Source organism: Bos indicus, chromosome 23 (genome assembly GCF_029378745.1).
Source record: "Bos indicus isolate NIAB-ARS_2022 breed Sahiwal x Tharparkar chromosome 23, NIAB-ARS_B.indTharparkar_mat_pri_1.0, whole genome shotgun sequence".
NCBI lineage: Eukaryota > Metazoa > Chordata > Mammalia > Artiodactyla > Bovidae > Bos > Bos indicus.
This window is the reverse complement of record NC_091782.1, coordinates 34,455,630-34,480,716: the sequence shown is the minus strand read 5'-3', so window position 1 is coordinate 34,480,716 and position 25,087 is coordinate 34,455,630. Positions and strand designations below refer to the sequence as shown.

The 25,087-nt window shown below is 41.1% G+C and overlaps 1 protein-coding gene across 7 annotated transcripts in view; it reads left to right on the top strand.

Moving 5' to 3' along the window:
• The window catches only part of CARMIL1 (capping protein regulator and myosin 1 linker 1), a 306,964-nt gene that overhangs the window by 140,590 nt on the left and 141,287 nt on the right, over nucleotides 1-25,087 (top strand). For all 7 annotated transcript variants that reach the window (XM_070777554.1, XM_019985895.2, XM_019985894.2 and 4 more), the window contains 4 exons: nucleotides 4,242-4,363; nucleotides 12,158-12,255; nucleotides 12,593-12,663; nucleotides 12,893-12,966. In XM_070777554.1, the coding sequence (XP_070633655.1) occupies nucleotides 4,242-4,363; nucleotides 12,158-12,255; nucleotides 12,593-12,663; nucleotides 12,893-12,966 (365 nt within the window). The remainder of the gene's footprint in view (nucleotides 1-4,241; nucleotides 4,364-12,157; nucleotides 12,256-12,592; nucleotides 12,664-12,892; nucleotides 12,967-25,087) is intronic.

Sequence of the window (25,087 nt, the reverse complement as noted above, 5' to 3'; positions counted from 1 at the left end):
ATATATTCTGCTAGGTGTCTAAGCAGTAATTGTTTCAAACATTCTGTTTTAGCCTCAACTGAAGTAGGAGGGTGAGGGATATTTGAGAGGGAGTTCTTTTTTCTGATGAAATGATTTACTGTGTTGGTCTCACCTCTATCACTTTGTTGTCATCTTTACATTATGCAAACGTGGTGACATATTATGCAAGGCTGGATGACTTTTATGTGAGGTTGAATTCAAAGGCCTCAATTCTTCCCACCTGTCACCTTTTTTCCTTCCCTGTCATTCTATTCAATCTTGTACAATTAAGGATGATTAGGTGTTAAGATTAAGTGGAATTAGAATAAGCTAGTTACTAATTATCCACACCCAAACTGTGAACTGAATAGATGCACTAGATGTGATGAAAGAAGTAGTACATTATAGTGAAAAATATAATTACCTGTTGTGGGAAGGTTAGGGGTGGGGTGTGGAACATAGACAAGGAGGTTGCATCACAAAGTATCTGGCTTTTTAAAACATACGTATGCCCAGATAGGTGTGTATGAAACATCAGCAGCTTTAGCCTTACTCAAGACATATCACTGAAGTGTCATGTAAGTAACTACCTCCATGTACAAGAATGCTTGCTGCCTTTTTTGGGATAAATATCTCTTGGACCAACTTCTACAAGACCAATGAAGTCTTTGTCTAGAGAATTTCAAATGCAGTGCTGTAGTGAAAATTGGGATTAAAAAAGTGCTTTCTATTCAGGGAGCCAACTAACCGTTACAAAGTTGGTATGGATTAAATACTTGTTAACAGATTCCTCTAAGGGTACTTATGAAAAAGTAACATTTAAGGACTTAAATTACTTAAGTCTTTTTTATTTCATTTTGACAAATAAATTGGATTGCTTTTTCTTTTAATATAAGCACTTTGAAATACAGATTATTTTTTAAAATTCAGCTGATTTTTTTGTTTTTGTTCAGTTGCTAAGTTGTATCCAAATCTTTGCAACCCCGTGGACTGTAGCCCGCCAGGCTCCTCTGTCCATGGGGTTTTCCAGGTCAGAAATACTGGAGTGGATTGTCATTTCCTTTTCCAGGGGATCTTCCTGGACCGGATCATTCTTTACCACTCAGCCGCCAGGAAGCTAATTTTAGGACAACCTAAATTCCATGGGCAGAGGAGCCTGGTGGGCTACAGTCCATGGGGTTGTAGAGTTGGATAGGACCGAGCTGCACATACAACCACACACACACAGTGAATCTAAAAGCTTCTTTTAAATCCAGTTGTTTAGTTGCATATTAAGGGTAGAGTTTCCCCATCATATTTTTGTACAAATTAAGTAGCAACAGGGAGTAGATATACAAGGATATTTTGATGCAGTGATCATCAAAGGGATTGCATTTTATATTAATATTTTTGAGATCCAAAATAATGGTATCTTTTTTCCTTTCAAAAGAAGTGACTTGAACAACTTTTTATTTGGAATGTGTTTCTAGTCAGTCTAATGTCTCTCTTGTGACCTACCCTTTCTATCAGGTTGTTTTATTCTTATTTGTAAGCCTAGCTATATGAACTCAGTTTAGCATTTTGGTATAAGTTTTGGACATCTCCAGCAGATAATTATAGAAATGAGTCTTCACCTAGCATGAATTTTATTAACCTGTTCCCTCTGTATAATCCTTTCCAAATATCCTTTCTCAGAAAAGTTGAAGCTTTTATAACACTTGATTTTTCTTTTGTTATCAGGGAAAAGATTTTACCCTTTTACTTAAATATCTCATGATGTCTTGTTTTTAAAGCATGTTTTCGAAAAATGGAACTACCAGCTTGTCCTCTGGTATTCACCGAAGGAGGTATTCTTACTTACACTAGATGGTAGGGATATAACAGACTTTGTAATTTGTAAGTCAAGGTAAAATCTTGGTAAAAGGAGAAGTCACCCACAAATGTGGATATTCACTCTCCATCATTGAGGGGATCTGTTTGAATCTGCAGTTTGGCCCTTAGAGACACTTGCTTCAGTTTCTGGATATTTCTGACAACAACTCTACCCAGACAGTTTGTTGAGTCTTAAAATTAAGAGCATTATTTTAAGAAATTGCTTCTTAAAATCTGGTATTCGATTAGTATATATCAGCATTAACACAGAAGTATCCTGTTATGCAAAGTTTCAATTTCTGTAGTTTCAGTTATCCATGGTTGACCATGGTTGGAAAAATGGAAAAATCTGGAAATAATTCATAAATCTTACATTTCATGCTGTTCTGAGTAGTCTTACATACATGCTGTTCAAGCATGTATGAAATCTTGCACTGCTCTGCCTCATCCCATCCAGGACTTGAATCATCTCTTCATTCAGTGTTTGTCACACATTAGTCACATGGTTGCCAGCTAGGTTATCAGACCAGCTGTCACAGTATTTCAGTGCTTGTGTTCAAGTAACCCTTATTTTATAATGGCCCTGAAGCATAAGCGTCATAATATTGGCAATTTGGATGTGCCAAAGAGAAGCCAGAGTGCTCCCTTTAAATGAAAAGGTGAAAGTTCTTGACTTAATAAGGAAAGAAAAAAATTATATGCTGAGGATGCTTAGATCCGTGGTAAGGACGGATCTTTTATCTGTGAAATTGTGAGGCAAGAAAAAGAAATTTGTGCTATTTTGCTGTTGTATCTCAAATTGCCAAAGTTATAGCCACAGAGTGTGATGACTGCTTAATGAAGATGGAAAAGGTTTTAAAGGAAACCATTGACAAAAAAAAGAGAATCTAATGAATGAGAGAAAATATTTGCAAATGATATGACTGATAAGAGGTAAATATTGAACATATATAAACAGCTCGTACAGCTCAACATCAAAAAAACAATCTCATTAAAAATTGGGCAGAAGTGAATAGGCATTTTTTCCAAAGAGGAAATGCAGATGGGCAAAAGGCACATAAAAAGATGCAAAACATTGCTATCATCAGAGGGATGCAAATCAACACTACAACGAGATACCACCTCACACTTGTCAAAAGGATTGTCATCAGAAAGAATACAAATAACAAATACTGGCGAGGAGGTGGAGAAAAGAGACCCCTCAGACATGATCAGTGGGAATGTGAATTGGTGCAATATGGTGGTTCCTCAAAAAGTAGATCTACCATAGGATCCAGGAATTTCACTTCTAGGTATATATCCTAAAAAACCGAAACAATAATTAGGAAAGATCCATGCACCCCAGTGCTCATAGCAGCATTATTTACAATTGCCAAGGAATAGAAGCAACCTAAGTTTCTACCAACAGGTTGAAAGGATAGCAGAGATGTGATGTGTACACACACGTGCACAAGCACGCATAGTACACTACTACTCAGTCATAAAAAAGAAGGGAATCTTGCCATCCGCAGCAACGTGGACGGACTTGGAGGGATCATACTAAGTAAAATAAGAAAGACAAACACTGTGTGGTATCACTTAGGTGTAGAATCTCAAAATTACAGCAAACTAGTAAATATAACAAAAAAGCAGACTCAGATCTGGAGGAGAAACTAATGGTTACTAGTGGGAAGGAGAGGGAAGGAGGAGGCATGGTATATGGGGAGAGGACTAAAAGGGACAAATATTAGGTAGATATATTGTGCAGCGCAAGAGAATATAGCCAATATTTTATTATAACTGTAAATGGAGTATAAACATTAAAAGTTGTGAATCACTATCTTATATACCCATAACATATAATATTGTACTTCAACTATGCTTCAATTAAAAAAAAAAGATGGAAAAGGCATTAAATTTGTACTTCAACTATGCTTCAATTAAAAAAAGATGGAAAAGGCATTAAATTTGTACTTCAGCTATGCTTCAATTAAAAAAAAAAGATGGAAAAGGCATTAAATTTGTACAATAAGATGTTTTGAGAGAGACCACATTCACATAACTTTTGTTATAGTCTATGCGATTCATGGGGTCGCAAAGAGTCGGACACGACTGAGTGACTGAATTGAACTGAACTGATGGTTATAATTGTTTTATTATTAGTTATTGTCAATCTCTTAGTGCACCTGATTTATAAATTAAACTCTATTATGGGCATGTATATATAGGAAAAAATATAGCATATATATATAGGCTTCAGTACTGCCTGCTTTCAGGCTTCCACTGGGGGCCTTGGAACGTTTCCCCAAGAATAAGGGGGGTGGCTACTGTATATAGTTTACACTATTTAAAGTAAATAAATTTAAGGGACTGGCCTCCTCCTTAAGCAGTGTCCCACCTGCTCGTTGCAGATGGTTGTGGAAACTGAGAAGTGCAGCATCTCCATGAAGATGGCGTCGCCCGAGGACGTGAGCGAGGTGCTGGCGCACATCGGCACCAACCTGCGCAAGATCTTCCCTGGCCTCTCCCCAGTGTGAGTTCTCCCGCGACCTGGCCCTCCCTCAGAGTGCAAACAACCTTCCTCTTGCCCTTCATCGGGTTCCTCTCTCCTGCTTCCTTCGGTCTTTTCAACGTTACACATCAAAACCCTGGCTCAATCCTGTTTCGTGCCTGAGATTTTCTATGTGACTGTTCTTTAAAGATCTGCAGTGAGGAAGGAGTTTGGTATTCCTTTAACTTCTCCTGCTAAGACTAAAATACAAACTTAAAAAAATTTTTTTTTTTTATTTATTGGAGTATAATTGCTTTACAGTGTTGTCAGTTGCTGTACCACCAGGTGAGTCAGCCACATGTATACATATGTCTCTTCCTCTTGGGTCTCCCTCTAGGTCATCACAGAGCACACAGTCTGAGATTTACCCTAGTATGAATTTTACACACAGCTATTAGCAGAATGTCTGGGGCTGAACGCTCTATAGGAAGGCATCAAGTATCACATTAATGAAGAACTTTATTTTCTTCATTTTCCCTATTTTTTTTTCTGTTCAATGAGAGGAAACTTACAAACAAAACTGAACGTCAAACATAGCCTCTTTTATTTTCCCCTCACTTTTCTGAAATACATGTTAAGGCTAGAAGTAAATTTCGCCTGGACATGTCCTCATATTATTTTCTCAAGCATTTTAAACCAGGATTATGTGCTTGGGTAACAGAGTTTGTACTTAGGGAGTTCATGGGTTGTTGGAAAAGGGGAGTTAGATTGACTGAAGGGAAAAGGCAGCTTTCCTACCCAACATCAACTCTGAGTGTCTTGTATCAACTCTGAGTATCTTGTGACTTTAATGTTCTGCTTGTACTTGTGAAGTTCCTTAATTGTATGCCACACAGTTGGCCTGGAAAATGTATAATTCTATTGGTGTTGGTTGTTGTGACTAGAGAGATTTGAAGAAGGGGGTAAAATCTTTTCATCTATGTTCCCAGTAGTCAACGCTGTCAGGAAGGGAAATAGATCCTTTACATGAATAATATAGAACAGCAAAAGAAAATAGGTCCCCGCAAAAGAAAATGACCCATTCATAGTAAGTTGGAGAATATGAAACTATACTTGGAATGCTCAAGCCTTGTGTGAGTTATTTGTCCATCAAATGTATCACCTGAGCTCATTGTGGGAACTTTGGGTCCTCAACCCCACCTACTTCCTTGCTCGGGTAGAGGCTGATCATTGAAGGAGAGTCTGAACAGGTATCAGGAGCTGGCCGAATCAGGACAAACACAGCCAGGGCCTCAGTTCACATAATCCGTTCTTGAATAATCTAAAGGTTGGCTATGTATAAATGAAATGATACCTGCCAGGAACTGAATTTCTAGTTTTACTTAAATCTAATTTTGAAAATAGCATCCATGATCAAAGTCAAATATATAGGGCTTCCATGGTAACTCAGTGATAAAGAATCTGCCTGCCAATGAGGGAGATGTGGGTTTGATCCCCGATCTGGAAGGACCCCATATGCTGCAGAGCAACTAAGCCCATGCACCGCAACAATTGAGCCTGTGCTCTAGAGCCTGGGAACTGTAACCACTGAGCCTGCATGTCATAACTCTCCGTGCCCTAGAGTCTGTGCTCTCCAACCAGAGAGTCCACCTCAGCGGGAACGCTGCACCACAACTTAAGAGTAGTTCCCACTTGCTGCAGCTAGAGAAAGGCCAGCACATCAGCCAAGACCCAGTGCAGCCAAAATAAATACATAAATTAAAAGCCAAACATATAAAAATAGTATATAAATATCTGTAAAATACGACCAATCCCCTTGAGTACAGTCAGAATGCAGGTAGGGAAAAAATGAAGAAGTTTAATTAAAATTAAGGTTTTGCATCAGAATCTCTGCTGTATATATATATGTTTCCCTCTTCCCCTTTCCCTCCCTTACATCTCTCTTCTACTTCATTAAATAAGCAAAGTTTAATCTTCACATAAAATAAAATTTAAATAACATCGAATCACTGTTAGCATTGTTTTGTCAACATTCCATCTTTGCTGTGTGATGGTCACTATCGTTGGAGGCTTCATCTCGAAGGCAATGATATTGGGAGGAAACTAGGGGAAATGTTTGTACCAAGTGTTGTTTAATCCTTTTCACAGAGATGCTTGTAATGGCGTTTCCCTTCAGGAAGTTGTTTTGTGTTATGGCCTGCAGGACCCCTGGCTGTTCTCTAAAACCAAGTTAGGTTTTGTTTTTTTTTTTAACATTAAATTAAGTCATTAGGATGAGTTAGAACTAATTTAGAAGATGTTTGCTTGAGAACATAGATGAGTGAAAAACATAAGGAAAGTGAACCATCCTTAGATTTCAGAGAAAGGAAAAGCTCATTTAATTTGGGATGTCAAAAAAATAATGTTTGATTTGTGTCTGTTTTGATTTGTTTGGGCTTCTCTGGGGGCTCAGACAGTAAAGAATCTGCCTATAATGCAGGAGACTCGGGTTTCATCCCTGGATCCAGAAGATAACTCTGAAGAAGGGAATGGCTACCCACTCCAGAATTCTTGCCTGGAGAATTCCTTGGACAGAGGAATCCTGGCGGGCTACAGTCCATGGGGTCACAAAGAGTCAGATGCGATGAGCAACTAACACTTTCACACTTTTTCCTCTTTGTTTTGAGAGGTTGACTGTTGTTGTTGGTGGGCCCCAGGGAGAGTTCTGTGAGAGAAATGGTAGAGGCTGGAGGCAGATGCGAGGGCAGGTGCAGCTGCAACTTTGGCTTGCCTTAGAAGGACTGCAACTAGCCTCTTGCAGTTAGAATTGAGAGACTGCAGATACCACTGTGAGACAAAGATAAAGCTGCTTGTTGCTGCTGCTGCATTGCTTCAGTTGTGTCCAACTCTGTGTGACCCCATAGACGGCAGCCCACCAGGCTCCCCCGTCCCTGGGATTCTCCAGGCAAGAACACTGGAGTGGGTTGCCATTTCCTTCTCCAATGCATGAAAGTGAAAAGTCAAAGTGAGGCTGCTCAGTCATGTCCAACTCTTAGCGACCCCATGGACTGCAGCCTACCAGGCTCCTCCGTCCATGGGATTTTCCAGGCAAGAGTACGCTGCCTGGAGAGGCCCAAATAAAAGCCTCTGGGATTGGCTGTAGGGAGCTAGTGAGGGCTTTTCAACTTGAGAATAAAATGACAGCTAATTTTAAGGGCGAGTCAGTCTTGTAGCACTGCTTTATGAGCCTGGGGGAAGAGAGCCCCAAAATGGAACTGAAAGGTGTAAGATTGTCTGAATATTTTGGGGGGGCAAGACTCCAGGCAGATTAATGTACTTTTCCATGCCTCAGTGTCCTCCTCTGTAAAATGGGAATAATGATACTCATGCAGTTTTGTGAGGATTAAATTAACTTCTGTTGACTGCTTAACAAATGCTCCAAAACCCTTAGCTGAATAGCCTGCTATTGTCTTTACCAGGATGAAAGCCTCCATGTGGGGAAGGAAATGGGTGATGTTTGTAGGGAGATTCTTTGATGTTTATGAATTTTTAAATTATTTTATGTTTGTGTGTAAGTTGATTGCATTTCTTTAATTTGATTTTTTGTTGTTAAATGTGGCCAATAACACCCTTTCTTAGGTAAGACAACACTAACCTCCTAACATGATTTTCTTCTCAGGCTTTCAGCATGTTGGATTATTCTTTCATATACGTGACAGTGTGAAAATTGGCTGGGTATTAGTGTCAGTAAGTTAGGACAGTGCGTCTTTACTACCATGATAGAAATGATATTGCAAATCCCTCTTCAAGTCAAAAGCTGGTAAAGTTCAAAAAGGAAAATGAAAGTGAAAGTCACTCAGCTGTCCGACTTTTTGTGACCCCATGGACCATACAGTCCATGAAATTTTCCAGGCAAGAATACTGGAGTGGGTAGCCTTTCCCTTCTCCAGGGGATCTTCCCAACCTGGGGATCAAACCCAGGTCTCCCATATTGCAGGAGGATTCTTTACCAGCTGAGCCACATGGGAAGCCCAAGAATACTGGAGTGGGTAGCCTGTCCCTTCTGCAGTGGATCTTTCTGACCCAGGAATCGAACCTGGGTCTCCTGCACTGCAGGCAGATTCTTTACCAACTGAGCTATCAGGGACGCCCTAAGTTTGAAAAGATGAGGTTATTATGAAGAGAAGAGTGGCAAAATGGGAGTTAATGGGTCAACAATGGAAAGGTGCTTTACAGACTCTGGCAGTTTCTATACTTTTCTAAAGAAATAGGTACCCCTTTGTGGTGTCGTTTGTATCAATAAAACATGTCCTCTTCTGGAGACAGCTGCATGTTGTATAGGGTGAGCGCTGGAAGTAAATTTTTGATAAACCAATTAATTGGATAAAAATAATTTTCAGATTTTTTTCCATGTCAACAATGTAAGTGTGAGCTTTGTATAGAGAGCAGCCATGCCTGTCACTGAGTTCACTGTTTTTGCCACATGAACTATTTTCTGACTCTTGTGTAAATTAAATGCACATAATCCCTGGTGGCTCACATGGTAAAGAATTCACCTGCAATACAGGAGACCTGGGTTCGATCCCTGGGTCGGGAAGATCTCCCGGAGAAGGGAATGGCTACCCACTCCAGTATTCTTGCCTGAGAATTCCATTGGACAGAGGAGCCTGGTGGGCTGTAGTCCATGGGGTAACAAAGAGTCGAACACAACTGAGCGACTAAGAACACACAATGTAAATGTAGTTGGTTCAACTGCGTAGTGCCACCTATTAGTAAGTGGTAGGATGTATTCCGTGGACAGAGGAGCCTGATGGGCTGCTGTCCGTGGGGTCACACAGGGTCGGATATGACTGAAGCGACTTTGCATGCATGCATTGGAGAAGGAAATGGCAACCCACTCCAGTATTCTTGCCTGGAGAATCCCAGGGACAGAGGAGCCTGGTGGGCTGCCATCTATGGGGTCGCACAGAGTCGGACACAACTGAAGCAACTTAGCAGCAGCAGCAGGATGTATTAATACATGTCCGTTTGCTAGGATTTTGGTTGACATGTTATGACATTTATTCTGATAGCAATTTCATGTCTGCCTTTCTGTCTTACATGCATGCCATGTGTGTGTGTGTGTGTGTGAGCAGGTGCCTTGTGGTGCATACACAGAAGGCTCTTTGCTGTTACTTTGCTGCAGGCATAACTCATGTGGGATAGATTTTTCCTTTTCTCATTTTCTGTGTCTCGTGTTCGATACGAAAGAAACAGTTGCTGCCTTCTGGATGTTTAGTTCTTATGAGTTTATCTCTTGTGTAAATAAATACACTCGTTTCATGAAACTCTTTTAGTCCCTGATACCTTTTTTTTTTTTTTTTTTTCACTTCTGAAAAAAAGAAAAATGAGAACTGTTACAGAAGAAGAGCTACTTGGAAAAGCTCAGACAGATACTTTGGAAGGGTGGTTTTGAAGGTGAGGGAAAATGCCAGGTGTAGCCTCCTCAGGCAGGAAGCCTTTCACACGGATGTCTATACCAGCTGCTTCCCTCACCCTCCAGGTGATTTCTTCTGCCCCCAAGGGTGACTCTCTGGTGCTGTTTTGGGAATAAAATTAGACTCTGATTTCTGAAACAGATTCATTTATTTGCCACTATAATCTTAGGCTGCCATCTTCCTATTTCTAATCCTTCCAGCTTCCTGCCTTTTTTCAGTTTTTGACTAGCCGAATTTCATCCTGTGTGTCATTGAAACAACATGCTTTATAGTTCAGCCGAAATAAAGCAATATTTTAGAAAAGAAATGTGATCTCAGATAAAGCCAGACATAAATCTAGTTTAGTGTGTCCATGGTTTACTTAATTCATCTGTGTAAATGCTTCTGCTTCCAACTGCTCCACTCTATCTTTGCATAAAAGCTGGCTTTGCTTTCTTGTGGCCAGAAAATACCAGAATGATGGTACTGAACCAGGGTGAACCATTCCAAATTGCCAGATTCTGTCATATCACTTTCATTAGGAACATCTTCTTAAACCCACAGTTGCCCCCAAATTGAGAACTTTCAGAATGGTGGGGGTTAATTACAGGTGTGTTCAGGTGAAATGGTGAAAAATTATGCTGCATTAAGGGGATATCATAATTTACACAAGAATTTGAAGGAGTTAGTAGCATTTGACTTTAGTTGGTTATATCTGCACATGCTTCAATCACAAAGATTATAAAGAAGTAGGAGTATTTTTCAATGCTAGCAGAATGCTTGTACTTCAATGTTTGAGTAGGTATTTGAGGTTTTCTCTAGGAGTAGAACAGGCCAACGAGGCAACTTGTCAGACTCCAGCACATTTTATCTGGAATATTCATTCAATCAGAAAATGGAAGTGACTGGGAACATTTTTCTCTACAAGGTGACTGGAATTCATAAGGGTGAGAGTTATACACATAGCCATGCTTTTAACTCATTAAAGATTAAAATAATGTTCAACTAGCTTAAAAAAAAGATTAAAATAATGTTTGATATGACTTAGTATGTTTATGTCACCACTTTGCATCCAGGGCCTGTCATGGTCCTGGGTGATTCCGAACTGCCAACAGCCTTCCTCACAGCCTGTGACCTCTTCCCTCCTCCCCACTTTACCCCTGATGGACACACCCTCGACCTGTCCTCTCCTGGCACGGCTTCTCCTGGGGGTGAAATCATCATTTTGTCATCTCTCTTGAACTACATATAGTCTCTAGTCTTTCACTTTCTCTTCCTTGGTACCCATACTTGGACTTTTGGGGGGCCTCCTGGCCGTGGATCCCTTGACTTTTGCCCTCTTTCCACTTCTTTCTACCTTCCCTTCCTTTCCTGTCCACCAAGCCCCACGGTGTCCATTACTTCAGCAGGGCCCTGTCAATATCCTCCACTCCTTCTGTCCCCACTGTGTTCCTGGCTCGCCTGCCTGGAAAGCCTGCCTTGTTGCAGCAAGCAGACTGCCTTACCTCCACCCACATTTGGGCAGCCGGGAGGTGCAGGAGAAGATCCCACAGCTGTTCAGCTTGCTGCCACCAGCAGTTCGGGACCTTCACTATCCCTGGGCTCTTAGTCTCAGGAGGTTCTTTTTCATGTCTCAAGTTATTTACTCTCTTTCTTTCCAAAGTTTGCCCCGGCTTCTCCCTGACCCCTGCACATGTTTGTTTCCAGTGCTGTCTGTTCATCTGACACTCCTTGTGTAGTCTCTATGAGGCTCCTCTCCTCGTTGCCTGGAGAATGAAACCCCCACCCCTTCATTTGACCTCTGAGGTATCCCCTGTGACCCGGTCCCCACTTAGCTCCCAGACTTCTCTGTCCCCTCCTCACTGTTGCACATAATTCGCTAACAGATTTGAACTGCGTTCAGTCTCTGGTAAGCACACGCTCCCTGGGATTGTAGTCCAGAGGAAGAGAGAGCAAGCAGAACAGCTCTTCCAGGGGGCAATGCTCAGGTTCCCGATGGATGTTTGTACTATTGAAGGATAAAAGAGGAGACTTGCACTTGAGTTCCTTGAAAATTAGTAATTTATATTTAATATATACATAATCTCATAAATTATTATTTTTTAGATAATTTATTAAGTGGGACACACCAGTTTTTAACTACTCTAATAAAATTAATGTTATGAAAGAACTAAATGACATGGAGACTATTTGCATTGTTAGATACCTTTAATTGATTATTGTCTATAGTTCTCCAGCTCCCTAGTCTCAAAAAAAGATGGAATTATATTTACCAAAATGAAAATGATACCCATTCTTTGTTTAAAAAAAAAAAAAGGTGTATCACAAAATAAACTTTTGAGTGCAATTCAGAAAACTTGATATTTGAAATGTGGTGTTGTCGTCATTGTTGCCCTTACAGAAGAATCATGAAAAAAGTCTTCATGGAGCCATCTGAGCGACTGGCCAGCCTCCAAGCTCTGTGGGACAGCCAGACTGTGACTGAGCAGGGCCCCTGTGGTGAGCGTGCCTTTTAAAACCAAAACATACATGCTTGGATGGGTGCCCTTTTGCCAGGAAGCTAAGTCTATTCCTAGTGTGCTACCGTAAAGGTACAATTACTTTTAAGGTGTAATTAGCACCGCACCGACTTTAGACTGGTGGACAAACGTCCTATATTTAAGCTGTATTGCATCCTGCTATGTACTTACTATAAAACACGGGGGAGACTCTCTGCTGTTTTCCCCAAACGGAAAGAATAATCAGCATTGTTAACGTCAGCCATATTTAAGCTTTTAAATTTTACCTTAAAAATCATTTGGTCGAAAACCTGTCACACTTCTGTTGTCTGATTCAGGTGGATTTTCTCAGATGTATGCCTGTGTTTGCGACTGGCTTGGATTTTCATACAGGGAAGAAGTACAATGGGTAAGTGTATCTGTATGCATGCATGCACACAAACTGTCTCTCACACACCTGGAGAATATTCCAGGATTTGGCTTATTTCTCCTCCCCTCCATTCATTGCTTGCTTAAAAATCTTCCTTCTTCAGATTACATAAAAATCTGCCTGTGTCATTGTCTGATTCTCTCTGTGTCTCTCTTGCATCTCTGATCATTTGCGGGGACTATTTACATAACTAAATTGTTTCAAATAGGATGTGGATACAATTTATCTGACACAAGACACCAGGGAATTGAATTTACAGGACTTCAGTCATCTTGACCACAGGTAAGCTACTTATTTTTTCTTTCCTTTTTTCTCTCCTGATTTTGCTTTCAGAGCTGACCTTGTCTGTCAGTACTTACCTATGTTCATTATCTCCAGAGAATCCTTTCCTGAGGGGAATCAGGAGAACCTAAGAATCTCTGAATTTTGCTTTTTCCTGTTTCCTATGTGTTATTCACTATAAAGAGTTTGGAATGGGGGGGTGCATGAGTGTACCTCAACTTATAAACTGTGGAAACAATTTAATTCTTGGGTTCTCATGCCAGCCCACAAGTCTATGTAATCTACCCTGTATATAAATTCTAGTACTATTTTGCCTAATTACCATTTAGAACATTTTTCTATGAGGGAACTTTGTGCTGAAATCCTAACAAATGACTTTTAGTTGACAATTTCTTTCTGTAATCAGGATGGCTAGGGTTTATATGTATATATTGGTGGAAATCAATTTTCCAGTATCTACCTTAATCATAAGGTAGATGATCATCCCCTCCCCAGACCTTATCTGGTCACTTATCCCAACCTATCTCAATCTTCTCAACCCTAGAGATGGTGCTGCCTATTTGTGTGTGTGTGTGTGTGTTAGTCGCTCAGTTGTGTTTGACTCTTACGACCGCATGGACTGTAGCCCAGCAGGCCCCTCTGTCTATGGGATTCTCTAGGCAAGAATACTTGAGTGGGTTGCCATGGGCAGATACGATAGCCCCATTGCAAGGAATCCCAGCTAAAGAAATCTTTTCTCTCTGTTTGGAATGGAGAGAGAAATCTGAGACTCCATCTGTATTTTTCATGCCAGTGGTCCCCAACCTTTTTGGCACCAGGGGCCAGTTTTGTGGAAGACACCAGTTTACCTCCTTCTATATGGCCCAGTTCCTAACAGGCCACAGACCACTCCATGGCCCAGGAATTGGAGACCCCTGTTTTATGCCATTTGGACAATTGGAATTATAAAGAGGCTGATTGCCTCTTCTTACTGCTAGCATCTCACCCCCCAAATACCAATGCCACTTACCTGGCAGGAAATCCAGAGTTGTAGCAGGGTCCCTAAAGAGTTGTAACCAACTGAGTTGAGCAAAGAAGAAGTATATAGGGCAGATATGACTTGTCTCTGCACACCTTGGGCCTGTGGAGGACAGTGAAGCAGGCTCAGTCGTGTCTGTAGATACAGCTGAAATGCCTGAAGCCCCCAGTTCTCAAGCTTGGATATGACTGTTTTTTTTTTGTGAAATCGGCAGTTTTCTCCTGCTTAGAGCCATTCTCCCTCCTTTTATATTTGCAGGAATGTCATACTCCCCATTTAGGCAAGGTGTTTTCTGTGTAGCTTATGAAAACGTGAACTGAGAAACAAAAAGGGAAGATATTTTACTTTGTGTTTTTTCAATAAAAACAGAATAGAGCATATAGAATAACATTAAAATAGGTAGGCCTACAGTATCCAATCTCTAGTCCCAGGATCTCTTTATATTCTTAAAAGTAGTTGCGCTTTTGTTTATGTGAGTTTTATCTTTTGGTACTTCTCATATTGGAAATTGAAACTAAAATAAAAAGGTTAAGTCCTTTGAAAATAACATGTTGGCATATAATAAGTTTATGTTAAACCTATTTTTATTAAAAAATGGGTTATAAAAGTAACTTTTCTGCTAACATAGATACCATTTTTATAAACAATAACTATATTCCATAACAAAAATCAGTCAGCAAGAAAGGTGGCATCAGTTTACCTTTTTGGCAGATGATTTTGATTTCTGATTTAATAGAAGGCAGCTGGATTCTCATATCTGCTGCTGCATTCAGTCCATTAGGAAATGTGTTTTGACTGAAGAATTAGGAAGAAAGTCCAACCATATGCAGATGTGCAGTAAGGATGGAGTATTTTTAATCACCGTTTCACATGATTACTTGATGTTCTCTTTTGATACTTTACCACAACTCAGCAAGTGTTGGAATCTGAAGCCATTATCAGTGAACTTCACTCTTTTAGAAACTGTTGGTTTACTGAGTTATGCATCGCATGCAGATATTTCACCATTGTTCAATAGTGGGGAGAAACAAAGGCATTTTAAAACTATCACCACTGATCTTAATCAAAAAATCTTTAAGAATGGCAAGGCTTGTCATGCTCATAGTGGCAGATAAAAGTTTCCCAACATTCAAATTCTTGCTTTAGATATAATTTTACTATTGGAAGAAAGTGCTACCAGGTGATTTCCTTGCCGTGACTGGCTAACTTCTTACATTTTAGAGAAAATATCCGCCAACTCCTAAGTCTGAATAACCATACTTTGTCATTTTTTTCCATGGTGTTCCATGAGAAAATAGAGCTAGTTTTGCCAGTAACACTAACACTGAATGTAAAGAAATACTTTACATTGAGACAGTTATCACTTCGGTATATAGAGGAAGCAGGTTGTGTCGACTTCTGTGTTGTTGCACAGAGTATTTAAAAGGCATGTACTCAGGGGCTGAGATTTAATAAAAAGAGTACTTTTTACTTTTTCATCAAGGACGTTTTTGTAAATATTTATTTATTTGGCTGCACCAGGTCTTAATTATGGCATGTGGGATCTTTAGTTGTGGCATGCGGGATCTGGTTCCCTGACCAGGGATCGAACCTGAGCCCCTGCGTTGGGAGTGTGGAGTCTTAGCCACTGGATCACAAGGAAAGTCCCTCGTCAAGGACATTCTTAAATGACATTAACCTTCATTTGTGTGGCAGTGAAGAATATAGAGACAACTAGCACAGCTTGGTGCTACTGCCTTGGTTTGTGCTGAGGCACCAGCAGCTTTCGCCACCGTTGCTTTGGCACCATCCATGCAGTGTCAACATGTTGGAATGGACACATTTGTTTTAGTATTAGTATGAAGGTTTCTTTGAACTTGTGAACCTCTGAGTGAGTCATGAGGTTCCTGGGGTCCATGGACCATATTTGGAGAACATCCAGTCTGTAGGAATAAAAACATGTAGGGCAGCCTGAGGTGTTACTTCAGCTTTCATTTATTATATCCTTCATGATTTTTACACTGTTAATAGATTATACGTAGCATCAGTGCTAAACTTTCCAGTTAATCCCCTGTGCTTAATTTGGTGATTAAACTACATCTAACTGCTGTGCAGTGTGTGCTTGGTCATGTCTGACTCTCTGTGACCCCAATGACTGTAGCCTGCCAGGTTCCTCTGTCCATGGAATTTTCCAGGCAAGAATACTGGAGTGGCTTGCCATTTCTTTCTCCAGAAACTGTATGTGGAGAAGCTACCAAATACAGTTACTTGAAATAGGTAGAGTACTATCCACATCAAGAATCTTTGTCAAAACTTAGAATTTTCCTATGAGTAGATTTTTCCTAATTCCTTAGCTGGAGAATTTTTATTTCACCACTAAATACTGCATTAATGGGATGAATCTATAGAACTTCCCAGGTGGTACAGTGGTAAAGAATCTTCCTGCCAGTTCAGGAGGCGCAAGAGATGTGGGTTCCATCCCTTGGTTGGGAAGATCCCCTGCAGAAGGAAAGGGCAAACCACTCCAGTATTCTTGCCTGGAAAATTCCTTGGACAGAGGAGCCTGGTGGGCTATAGTCCGTGGGGCTGCAAGAAGTCAGACATGACTGAGCGCAAGTCATCATCTACTTTTCTTACTTGCTTAAGGGCTTGAAGAACTTTTTTTTGTTCCTGAGACTCTGAATTAGAAACTGGAAACATTTTCTAGAGAGGGCCAGATAGTAAAGGTTTTAGGCTTTTTGAGGCAAACAGTCACTATTGCAATTATGCATCACAGCTGATGTAGCTTGAAACAATTCTAGACACTGTAACTGAATGAGTGTGACTGTGTTTCAATAAAACTTTCTTTGCAAAAATACATGTTGTGGACTGTAGCTTGCTGACTCCTGCTGTAGATCAGTGGCTTCTGATGTGGGATGTATATAACCAACGGATATGCAAGATGAGCTGCAAAAAACATTATTGTTGACTCCTTTTAAAGTTTATTGTCTTAGTTTTATAACATACATAATCACAATTATATATTTAGTATATAATAACTGAATCTTAAAAATTCAGAGTTCTCAAAGCTTTTTAACCACAGCGAGCTTGTTTAATAAAAATGGAGACCACTGCTCAAGTCGTGTCTGACTCTGTGCGACCCCAGAGACGGCAGCCCACCAGGCTCCCCTGTCCCTGGGATTCTCCAAGCAAGAATGCTGGAGTGGGTTGCCATTTCCTTCTCCAATGCATGAAAGTGAAAAGTGAAAGTGAAGTCACTCAGTTGTGCCCGACTCTTAGTGACCTCATGGATTGCAGCCCACCAGCCTCTTCCATCCATGGGGTTTTCCAGGCAAGAGTACTGGAGTGGGGTGCCATTGCCTTCTCCCCCAGTCCTGTTAGATGGCCTGTATTAACAGTATTTTTCTAACCAAGTTGCAACCAGTTATGTTGGATGAACATTTCTCTATATTAGAATGAGCATGCTTACTCATGAAGGAACAGTCTGTACTTAAAGGGCACAGTAGTTTGGAAGAATTCATAATGGCAGAATTTGAGTGTGATATGGGTCATTTGAGAGGTTTTACAACAAGCCATGTTGGTACTTTTCTCATTTGGGTATGAGTTAGGGAGAAGAGTGGAGGAATTAGAGGTGCAAGAGGAAAGATGACATGGGTTGCATGTTCTGGAGTTTTTTAGAAAATACAGGCAGTAGTTACCAAATGTATCAATGAATTTTCCACTGTGGCCGTCAGCTCCCATGTATCTCTATTTGATCATAATTCAGATACAAATAAGCAGTTTTGTTTACAGTTTACATTTATTTAAGTGAGATTCTGCATGCTTTTATATGTAGCTGTCCCTGAACCTGATCATTTCAGCTGACTTCCTTCTGGAAAGCCATAGACCTTTCATATAATCAGTCTGAATGTTCTCCTGATTGTCTATCACTCAGAGTTTTATTTTCTCATCCCATTCTTTCTCCCCATTGCATTTGGTCATCAGAGGTAGAAACATCCATTCTTAAGGGTCCTTGAAATCATTAGTGCTCCCACAACAGAAGTTTCATGAGGGCTGGGCTCTCTCTGTCTTGTTCACACTATATGACTCGATGCTCTGAAGTCAAACCAGTGGCTCAGGGAGGATTTTCAAGGGAAACTGAACTGCTCTTGGGGAGTAGATCTGAATCCTGGGAGGCTGAAGGGATTAATTTTTTAAAAGTCCATCGGATTACTCAAATACCTTCTTTCCCATACTCAAGTTGATCATTATTCCTGTCATGGCACTCTTCAGCCAGCTTTGCTCTATGTTACCTACTCCAATCCAGGGCTGAATCCTGTCTGGATTCCTATAAAATTCTGTGTGTTTCTTTCAGTTCACCCACCCAGATCATTGTCTTTTTGCACTCAGGAGTTCGTAGCTTCCTTTTTCTAGGACCAGCTCAGATCCAAAGTGGAAGGTCTGGTTGTTGTGTGTGGTACTGATGTTAATGCTGCAGATCTTGTAACAGGGAAACCAAACGTGGTATTGGCAGCTTTATCATCTGGAACACAGGATGGAGGAAACAGTAATCCCTATGTGACCCCATCACAACTCCTAGGAGATGGATTTGGAAGAAGGTGTGGGTCTAGGGACGGGGCGGTGCCCTTGTCATTATTCTCATCACAGAGACCTTATTAACTGTGAGAACTGTACACACTTATTAACTGTGGCTCAGATGGTAAAGAATCTGCCTGCAATGTGAGATACCTGGGTTCGATCTCTGGGTTGGGAAGATCCCCTGAAGAAGGGAATGGCTACCCTTCCCTGTAGCCCTTACAGTTCATAGGGTCACAAAGAGTCAGACGTGACTGAAGTGACTGAGCACACACACACGCACTAATATATTAGCACAGTAGTGCATGTATATAATTTATAGATAAACACAGATTTGGGGGAGATGTGTTTTTCTTACAGAAAAACCCAAACAAAGTTTTTGGTCAGTCGTGTCGCAAAGACTCAGACACAACCGAGTGATGGTTAGTCGTGGAAGCCTTTACAGGAAAAAGTCATGAAGTCACTTTTGGCAATTTCCATCCAAGCATTGCCCAGGAGAAAAGGGCACTAAGCCAACAGAGTTTCAGTATATTGACTCCTTTGTGGATAAACCTATTCCTATTTTAAGATGAATTCATCAGCTATTTAAGTCTAATACCATTAAAATTTGGATTTATCTAAAAAAAAAAAAAAAAAAAAAGTAGGACCAGAGACCCTATTGTTGCTGAATAAGCATTCAAGTGTGAGGATGACAGCGATCATGCCGAATCCAGCCAGTTAGTCTCTGGAGAAGAATAGGAATTAGAAAGTGCTTGGAAAATGTCCATTCAGTTATTATTCATAGCTTCCAAATTTTTTTTTAAGCACATTCTTAAAATTTGTTCTAGGTTAGGTTATCAATGGGCCAAAAAGACGCATAGATTGAAGAAGGCTTTGTTATACATTTCTCATGGGTGCTCTCAACAGTCTGTGAGCTGACATGTTAAAAATGTAATTACACTGTAATTTGGAGCGGCAGGGAATGATGAGGGTAGAGGTAGTGGTGCTGAAGAGAAGAGAATATATAGCTTTAACCACATCGATTTTTCTTGTTCCCTGAAGATTTTGCAGAGGAGCTAATCTTATCCATCCTCTAAAGACTCAGCGACATGCATCATTGAGCCTAAACTTGGCTCATGAGAGCCCAGCCAGCAGTTCATCCCTTTCAGATTCATGTTTTTGTGTTGTCATATTTGATACTCATCAAGGTGACATTCACGCGCCTGAGACTTTCACGGAAGAGTTTGGATTAATGTTTGGCAAGGTTGTCCTGAAGCACTGGTTTAATTCTTTCCTAATCTAAGCTCCTTGTCTTTATTCTTGCTCTCACTTAAAAAAGGAAGAAATGCTGTTTGGAGTGTGGAATCAGGTGTGAAGAGCCTTAGCTTCTGTTTCCATTCTTGAGTGAATGAGTGAGTGAAATCGCTCAGTCGTGTCCGACTCTTTGCGACCCCGTGGACTGTAGCCCCCCAGGCTCCTCCATCCATGGGATTCTCCAGGCAAGAATACTGGAGTGGGTTGCCATTTCCTTATCCATTTCTATAAATAATTCTATAAAACAGTGGACTCCAGCCTGGGTCAGATGGACTGTGTGGTGAACACAGTTGATATATAGAAGAGCGTGGAGACAGTAGTAGAACATATTTTATGCTTATTTTGTTCTTCTCTATTTTGTGTGTGTGCATGTATTTTTTTTTTTAATGAGCCCCCTAATTGGCTCGGAGAAGGCAATGGCACCCCACTCCAGTACTCTTGCCTGGAAAATCCCATGGACAGAGGAGCCTGGTAGGCTGCAGTCCATGGGGTCGTGAAGAGTTGGACACGACTGAATGACTTCCCTTTCACTTTTCACTTTCATGCATTGGAGAAGGAAATGGCAACCCACTCCAGTGTTCTTGCCTGGAGAATCCCAGGGATGGGGGAGCTTGGTGGGCTGCCATCTCTGGAGTCGCACAGAATCGGACACGACTGAAGTGACTTAGCAGCAGCACCTAGTTGGCTCAGTGGATAAAGAACCTGCTTGCAATGCAGGAGACACAGGAGATGTGGGTTCAATCTCTGGGATGGAAAGATCCCCGGGAGGAGGAAATGGCAACCCACTCCAGTATTCTTGCCTGGAGAATCCCATGGATAGAAGACTATGACAGGTTACAGTTCATAGGGTCACAAAGAGTCAGACGTGACTAAAGTGACTGAGTGCACACACACACACTAATATATTAATACAGTAGTGCATGTATATAATTTATAGATAAACACACAGATCTGGGGGAGATGTGTGCTCAAAATACTGAGTTGGCCAAAAAGTTTATTTTGGTTTTTCTTGCAGAAAAACCCAAACAAAGTTTTTGGTGAGCCTGATACTTTCCAGTTAGGAGTGAATGGTCAAAAAATTTAGAGGCTACTGGTTTAGGCCTCTGGCATTGTCCTCATCTGTAAAGTGTCTCACATTGGCATGTCCTTCACAGAGTCAGTGAGTGGTCCAATTTATCATTTAATAATCTATAGGACATACTTCTATATAAATTAGAGTATCAGGCAGGATTGGTGTTCCATGACATCTACAATTTTTTAAAACTCTCTAACTCCTAGTTTCCAACTAGATATAAAGGAAAAGAGTCTAACTTATCCCCAGAAAGACTATCAAATGAATATATCGGGAAAATATGTCTGTAGTTCTGAGTTTTACCAGCCTTTCTGGAAGAGAGCATATTTCACTGTGTGCACACAGCAAGCAGGAGAGTGGCCAGACTCTGCATTCTTGCATGAAATACCTCCTGCAAGCTTGTAAACATTTGTAAGATTTTTTGGGGGGAGCTCTTCCATTCTGCGGTGTGTGGATACACTACAGATGATCACGATGTTGTTCATTGGATTTTTACTCTCTATCTTTGTGCTTTTCTGACATCTATTTTGGGGCTTGCTGGACATCTTTCAAATTTGTTTGTTGATGCTCTCCTGGACTTTTCACACTATTTAAAAGTCACAGTGTTTTTATAGTTTCAACGAGGAGAGGCAGGCAGTGGGGAAGAAAGACTAAGGAGGGAAATCTGGCCCCAAAATAACAACTGGAAAAATTAAATTCTTACTAAGTCATATAGATCAGAAAGATTAGAAATTCTAATTCAATAGATTATCCGGAATCAAGAATTGCAGAGAAATTTAGCAAGTGATTGAGACTCTGAATTGCTTGCCAGCTTCTTTGTTTTTGCATTTTAACTTCTTTTAGTAGCCCTCAAATATGAGTTTATTTTTGATGTCCAGAGGAGCAAGAACACAGTCTTTTTGAGACATCACCTCAGAATATGTCTTAGGATCGGCTTTCAAATTAGGAGCTAAGTGGTTGTCCAAATGTGATGAAAGGGGTTTGGAATTTTTGGTCTGGAAACCCCTGGATATAACCACCCTGGATTCCCCTGTAGAGTAGATTGAAGACTTTTGACAGTATGGAAAGTAAGTGACTTATTAGTGAGATGATAGCACAGTGGTTAAGATAATCAGGTCATAGGTCACACCGCCTGAAATCCTGTCTCTTTCCAGACTAAACTTTGTGACCAGCTCTCTAACCTCTCTGCGCCTTGGGAGAGGAGGGTGGGTCTCCATCTGTGGAATGGATGACAATGCCTCCCTCCTGGGGTTATTAATGAATGTACCGCTGCTGCTGCTAAGTTGCTTCAGTCGTGTCAGACTCTGTGTGACCCCATAGACGGCAGCCCACCAGGCTTCCCCATCCCAGGGATTCTCCAGGCAAGAACACTGGAGTGGGTTGCCATTTCCTTCTCCAATGCATGAAAATGAAAAGTGAAAGTGAAGTCGCTCAGTGGTTCCCGACTCTTAGCGACCCCATGGACTTCAGCCTACCGGGCTCCTCTGTCCATGGATTCTCCAGGCAAGAGTACTGGAGTGGGGTGCCATTGCCTTCTCCATAATGTATGTACATACTAGTACATAAAAATGTTTAAATGAATGTTTGCTATTTTTATTTCCTTAAAGACTTGCCCTGTTTTTAAATAAGCAACTCTATAAAGTGACTAGTTTTCTTAACTGAAAGGAAAAGTTTAAGACTTATAAAACCTTTTATTACAGAAAATCTTTGATGTTCAGAGATTGTTTTATGGTCTTTTCTGTGTTGCTTCTGTTTTGTTAGTTGTATGCTGGTATTTTCTTCTAGAAAGATATAAGTGAAAAACTTGGTTCTTTTGAGTTTTAAGGGAAAGTTTGGATAATTTGAGGTGTCAACTGCAATGAGAAGTAAGAACCCCAACTTTTATTACCAACCCCAGCTAGTAGCTAGGTTGACAACACTACCACACCAACTCTGTATGTAGTACATTTACATCAGGAAAAAGTTAAGGTGTAGGAGCTGTCTTGTCTCAATTCAGCAGAGTATTAAGAAACAGTTCAGCCCCATGACCCCAAAGGATATTCACACTGGATCTTCCTTTTCAGTATTTGCAGTCTTAAAATGTTTTTGCTCCCACTTTAAGGGTCACATGAGATCATACATGAAAACACTGTTGCCAGGTTGCCAGTACTCATCAGAGGCTTCCCTCAACTGCTGTAACTCTTCAAGGCTAACTTCAGATCAAAAGCCACATGGTAATGAAGAATCCATTAGGAGGTCAAAGCAAAACATCAGTTCAGTTCAGTCACTCAGTCGTATCTGACTCTTTGTGACCCCATGAATCACAGCACACCAGGCCTCCCTGTCCATCAACAACTCCTGGAGTTCACTCAAACTCATGTCCATCAAGTCGGTGATGCCATCCAGCCATCTCATCCTCTGTCGTCCCCTTCTCCTCCTGCTCCCAGTCCCTCCCAGCATCAGAGTCTTTTCCAATGAGTCAACTCTTCGCATGAGGTGGCCAAAGTACTGGAGTTTCAGCTTTAGCATCACATAGTGGGATGCAAAATAGAAGGCGCAAACTGATGGTAAAAAGCTGTTAACAGCATCCCCCCATGAGAAAATCAGTCAAGACGACCAGCCCAAGCGTGTGGAATACTTTCTACGTTATGTAATATAATCAGTACATTATAAAATATAATCATTATGTAGTAATAAACACTACTTAATGAAAACATAGGAAAGGATTGGTCCTGAGCAACACAGACGCTGTCAGGGAAACCCAGGGAGTTCTTTGCAGTGCATTTGCATTTCCGGCCTCATTTACGAGGAGACCCGAGGCGTGTTGAAGGTGTTTCTGGAGAATGTAATTCGGGACGCGGTCACCTACACAGAGCACGCCAAGCGCAAGACGGTCACTGCCATGGACGTGGTCTACGCGCTAAAGCGGCAGGGACGCACCCTCTACGGCTTCGGAGGTTGAGCTGCTGCCCCTGTGCTGTGTGTGACGACAATCTCTGCAGTGCAGTGATATCAGTACAACATGTCAATGCAAATTGAGTCTTTATCCAAGATTTGCTTCTGTGCCCACTTGTAACTGTGCTCTAAGAAGGCCATCCTGGAAAATGAACTCTCGGAAATGAAATTAGTTACATTACATCTTGTGTATTTTCTGTTTAAGTGGGGCCTAATCAGAGGGTGAGGGAGACAGGCACAGGGAGAGTGGGCTGGCAGCTGTCACACGATTACCTGGTCTAACCTGGTGTCACACGGCGACACTGGTGGACATCTCCATCTGTGTTGTTTCCAGTGTTTGACAATTATGAATATAGCTGTTATGAACCATAATACATACATTTTTATATAAACGAAAGTCTTTATTTCTCTTGGGTGAATACCCAGGATTGAGATTGCTGAATCATGGTATGTCTTATTTTTGTCATTCAGTCACTAAGTCACGTGCGACTCTTTGTGACCCCATGGACAGGTGGTTCTGTGGTAAAGAATCCGTGTGCCCATGCAGGAGATGTGGGTTCATTCCCTGCGTCTGGAAGATCCCCTGGGGAAGGAAATGGCAACCCACTCCAGTATTCTTAATGAGAAATCCCATGGATACAGGAGCCTGTTGGGCTACAGTCTGTGGGGTCGCAAAAGAGTTGGACATGACTTAGTGACTAAACAACAATGGTAAAAGTGTAAATAAAACTTCATAATAAGACGTCGTCAAACTGTTGTCCACCTTGAGCGTGCCATTTGCTTTCCCAACAGCAGTGTATAAAGTTTCATTTGCTCTGCACCCTGGTTAACACTTAACATTGTCACTTTTTTTTTAAAAAAAGCAATTCAGTAGGTTTCCGGTGGCATCTTATTTTGGCTTTAAATTGCATTTCTCTAATGGCTAATAATTTTTAGCATCTTTCATGTGCTTATTTTTGGAGAAGGCAATGGCACCCCACTCCAGTACTCTTGCCTGGAGAATCCCATGGACACAGGAGCCTGGTGGGCTACAGCCCGTGGGGTCGCTAAGAGTCGGACACGACTGAACGACTTCACTTTCACTTTTCACTTTCATACATTGGAGAAGGAAATGGCAGCCCACTCCAGTGTTCTTGCCTGGAGAATCCCAGGGATGGCGGAGCCTGGTGGGCTGCCATCTATGGGGTTACACAGTCAGACAAGACTGAAGCGACTTAGCAGCAGCAGCATGTGCTTATTAACCCTCAGTG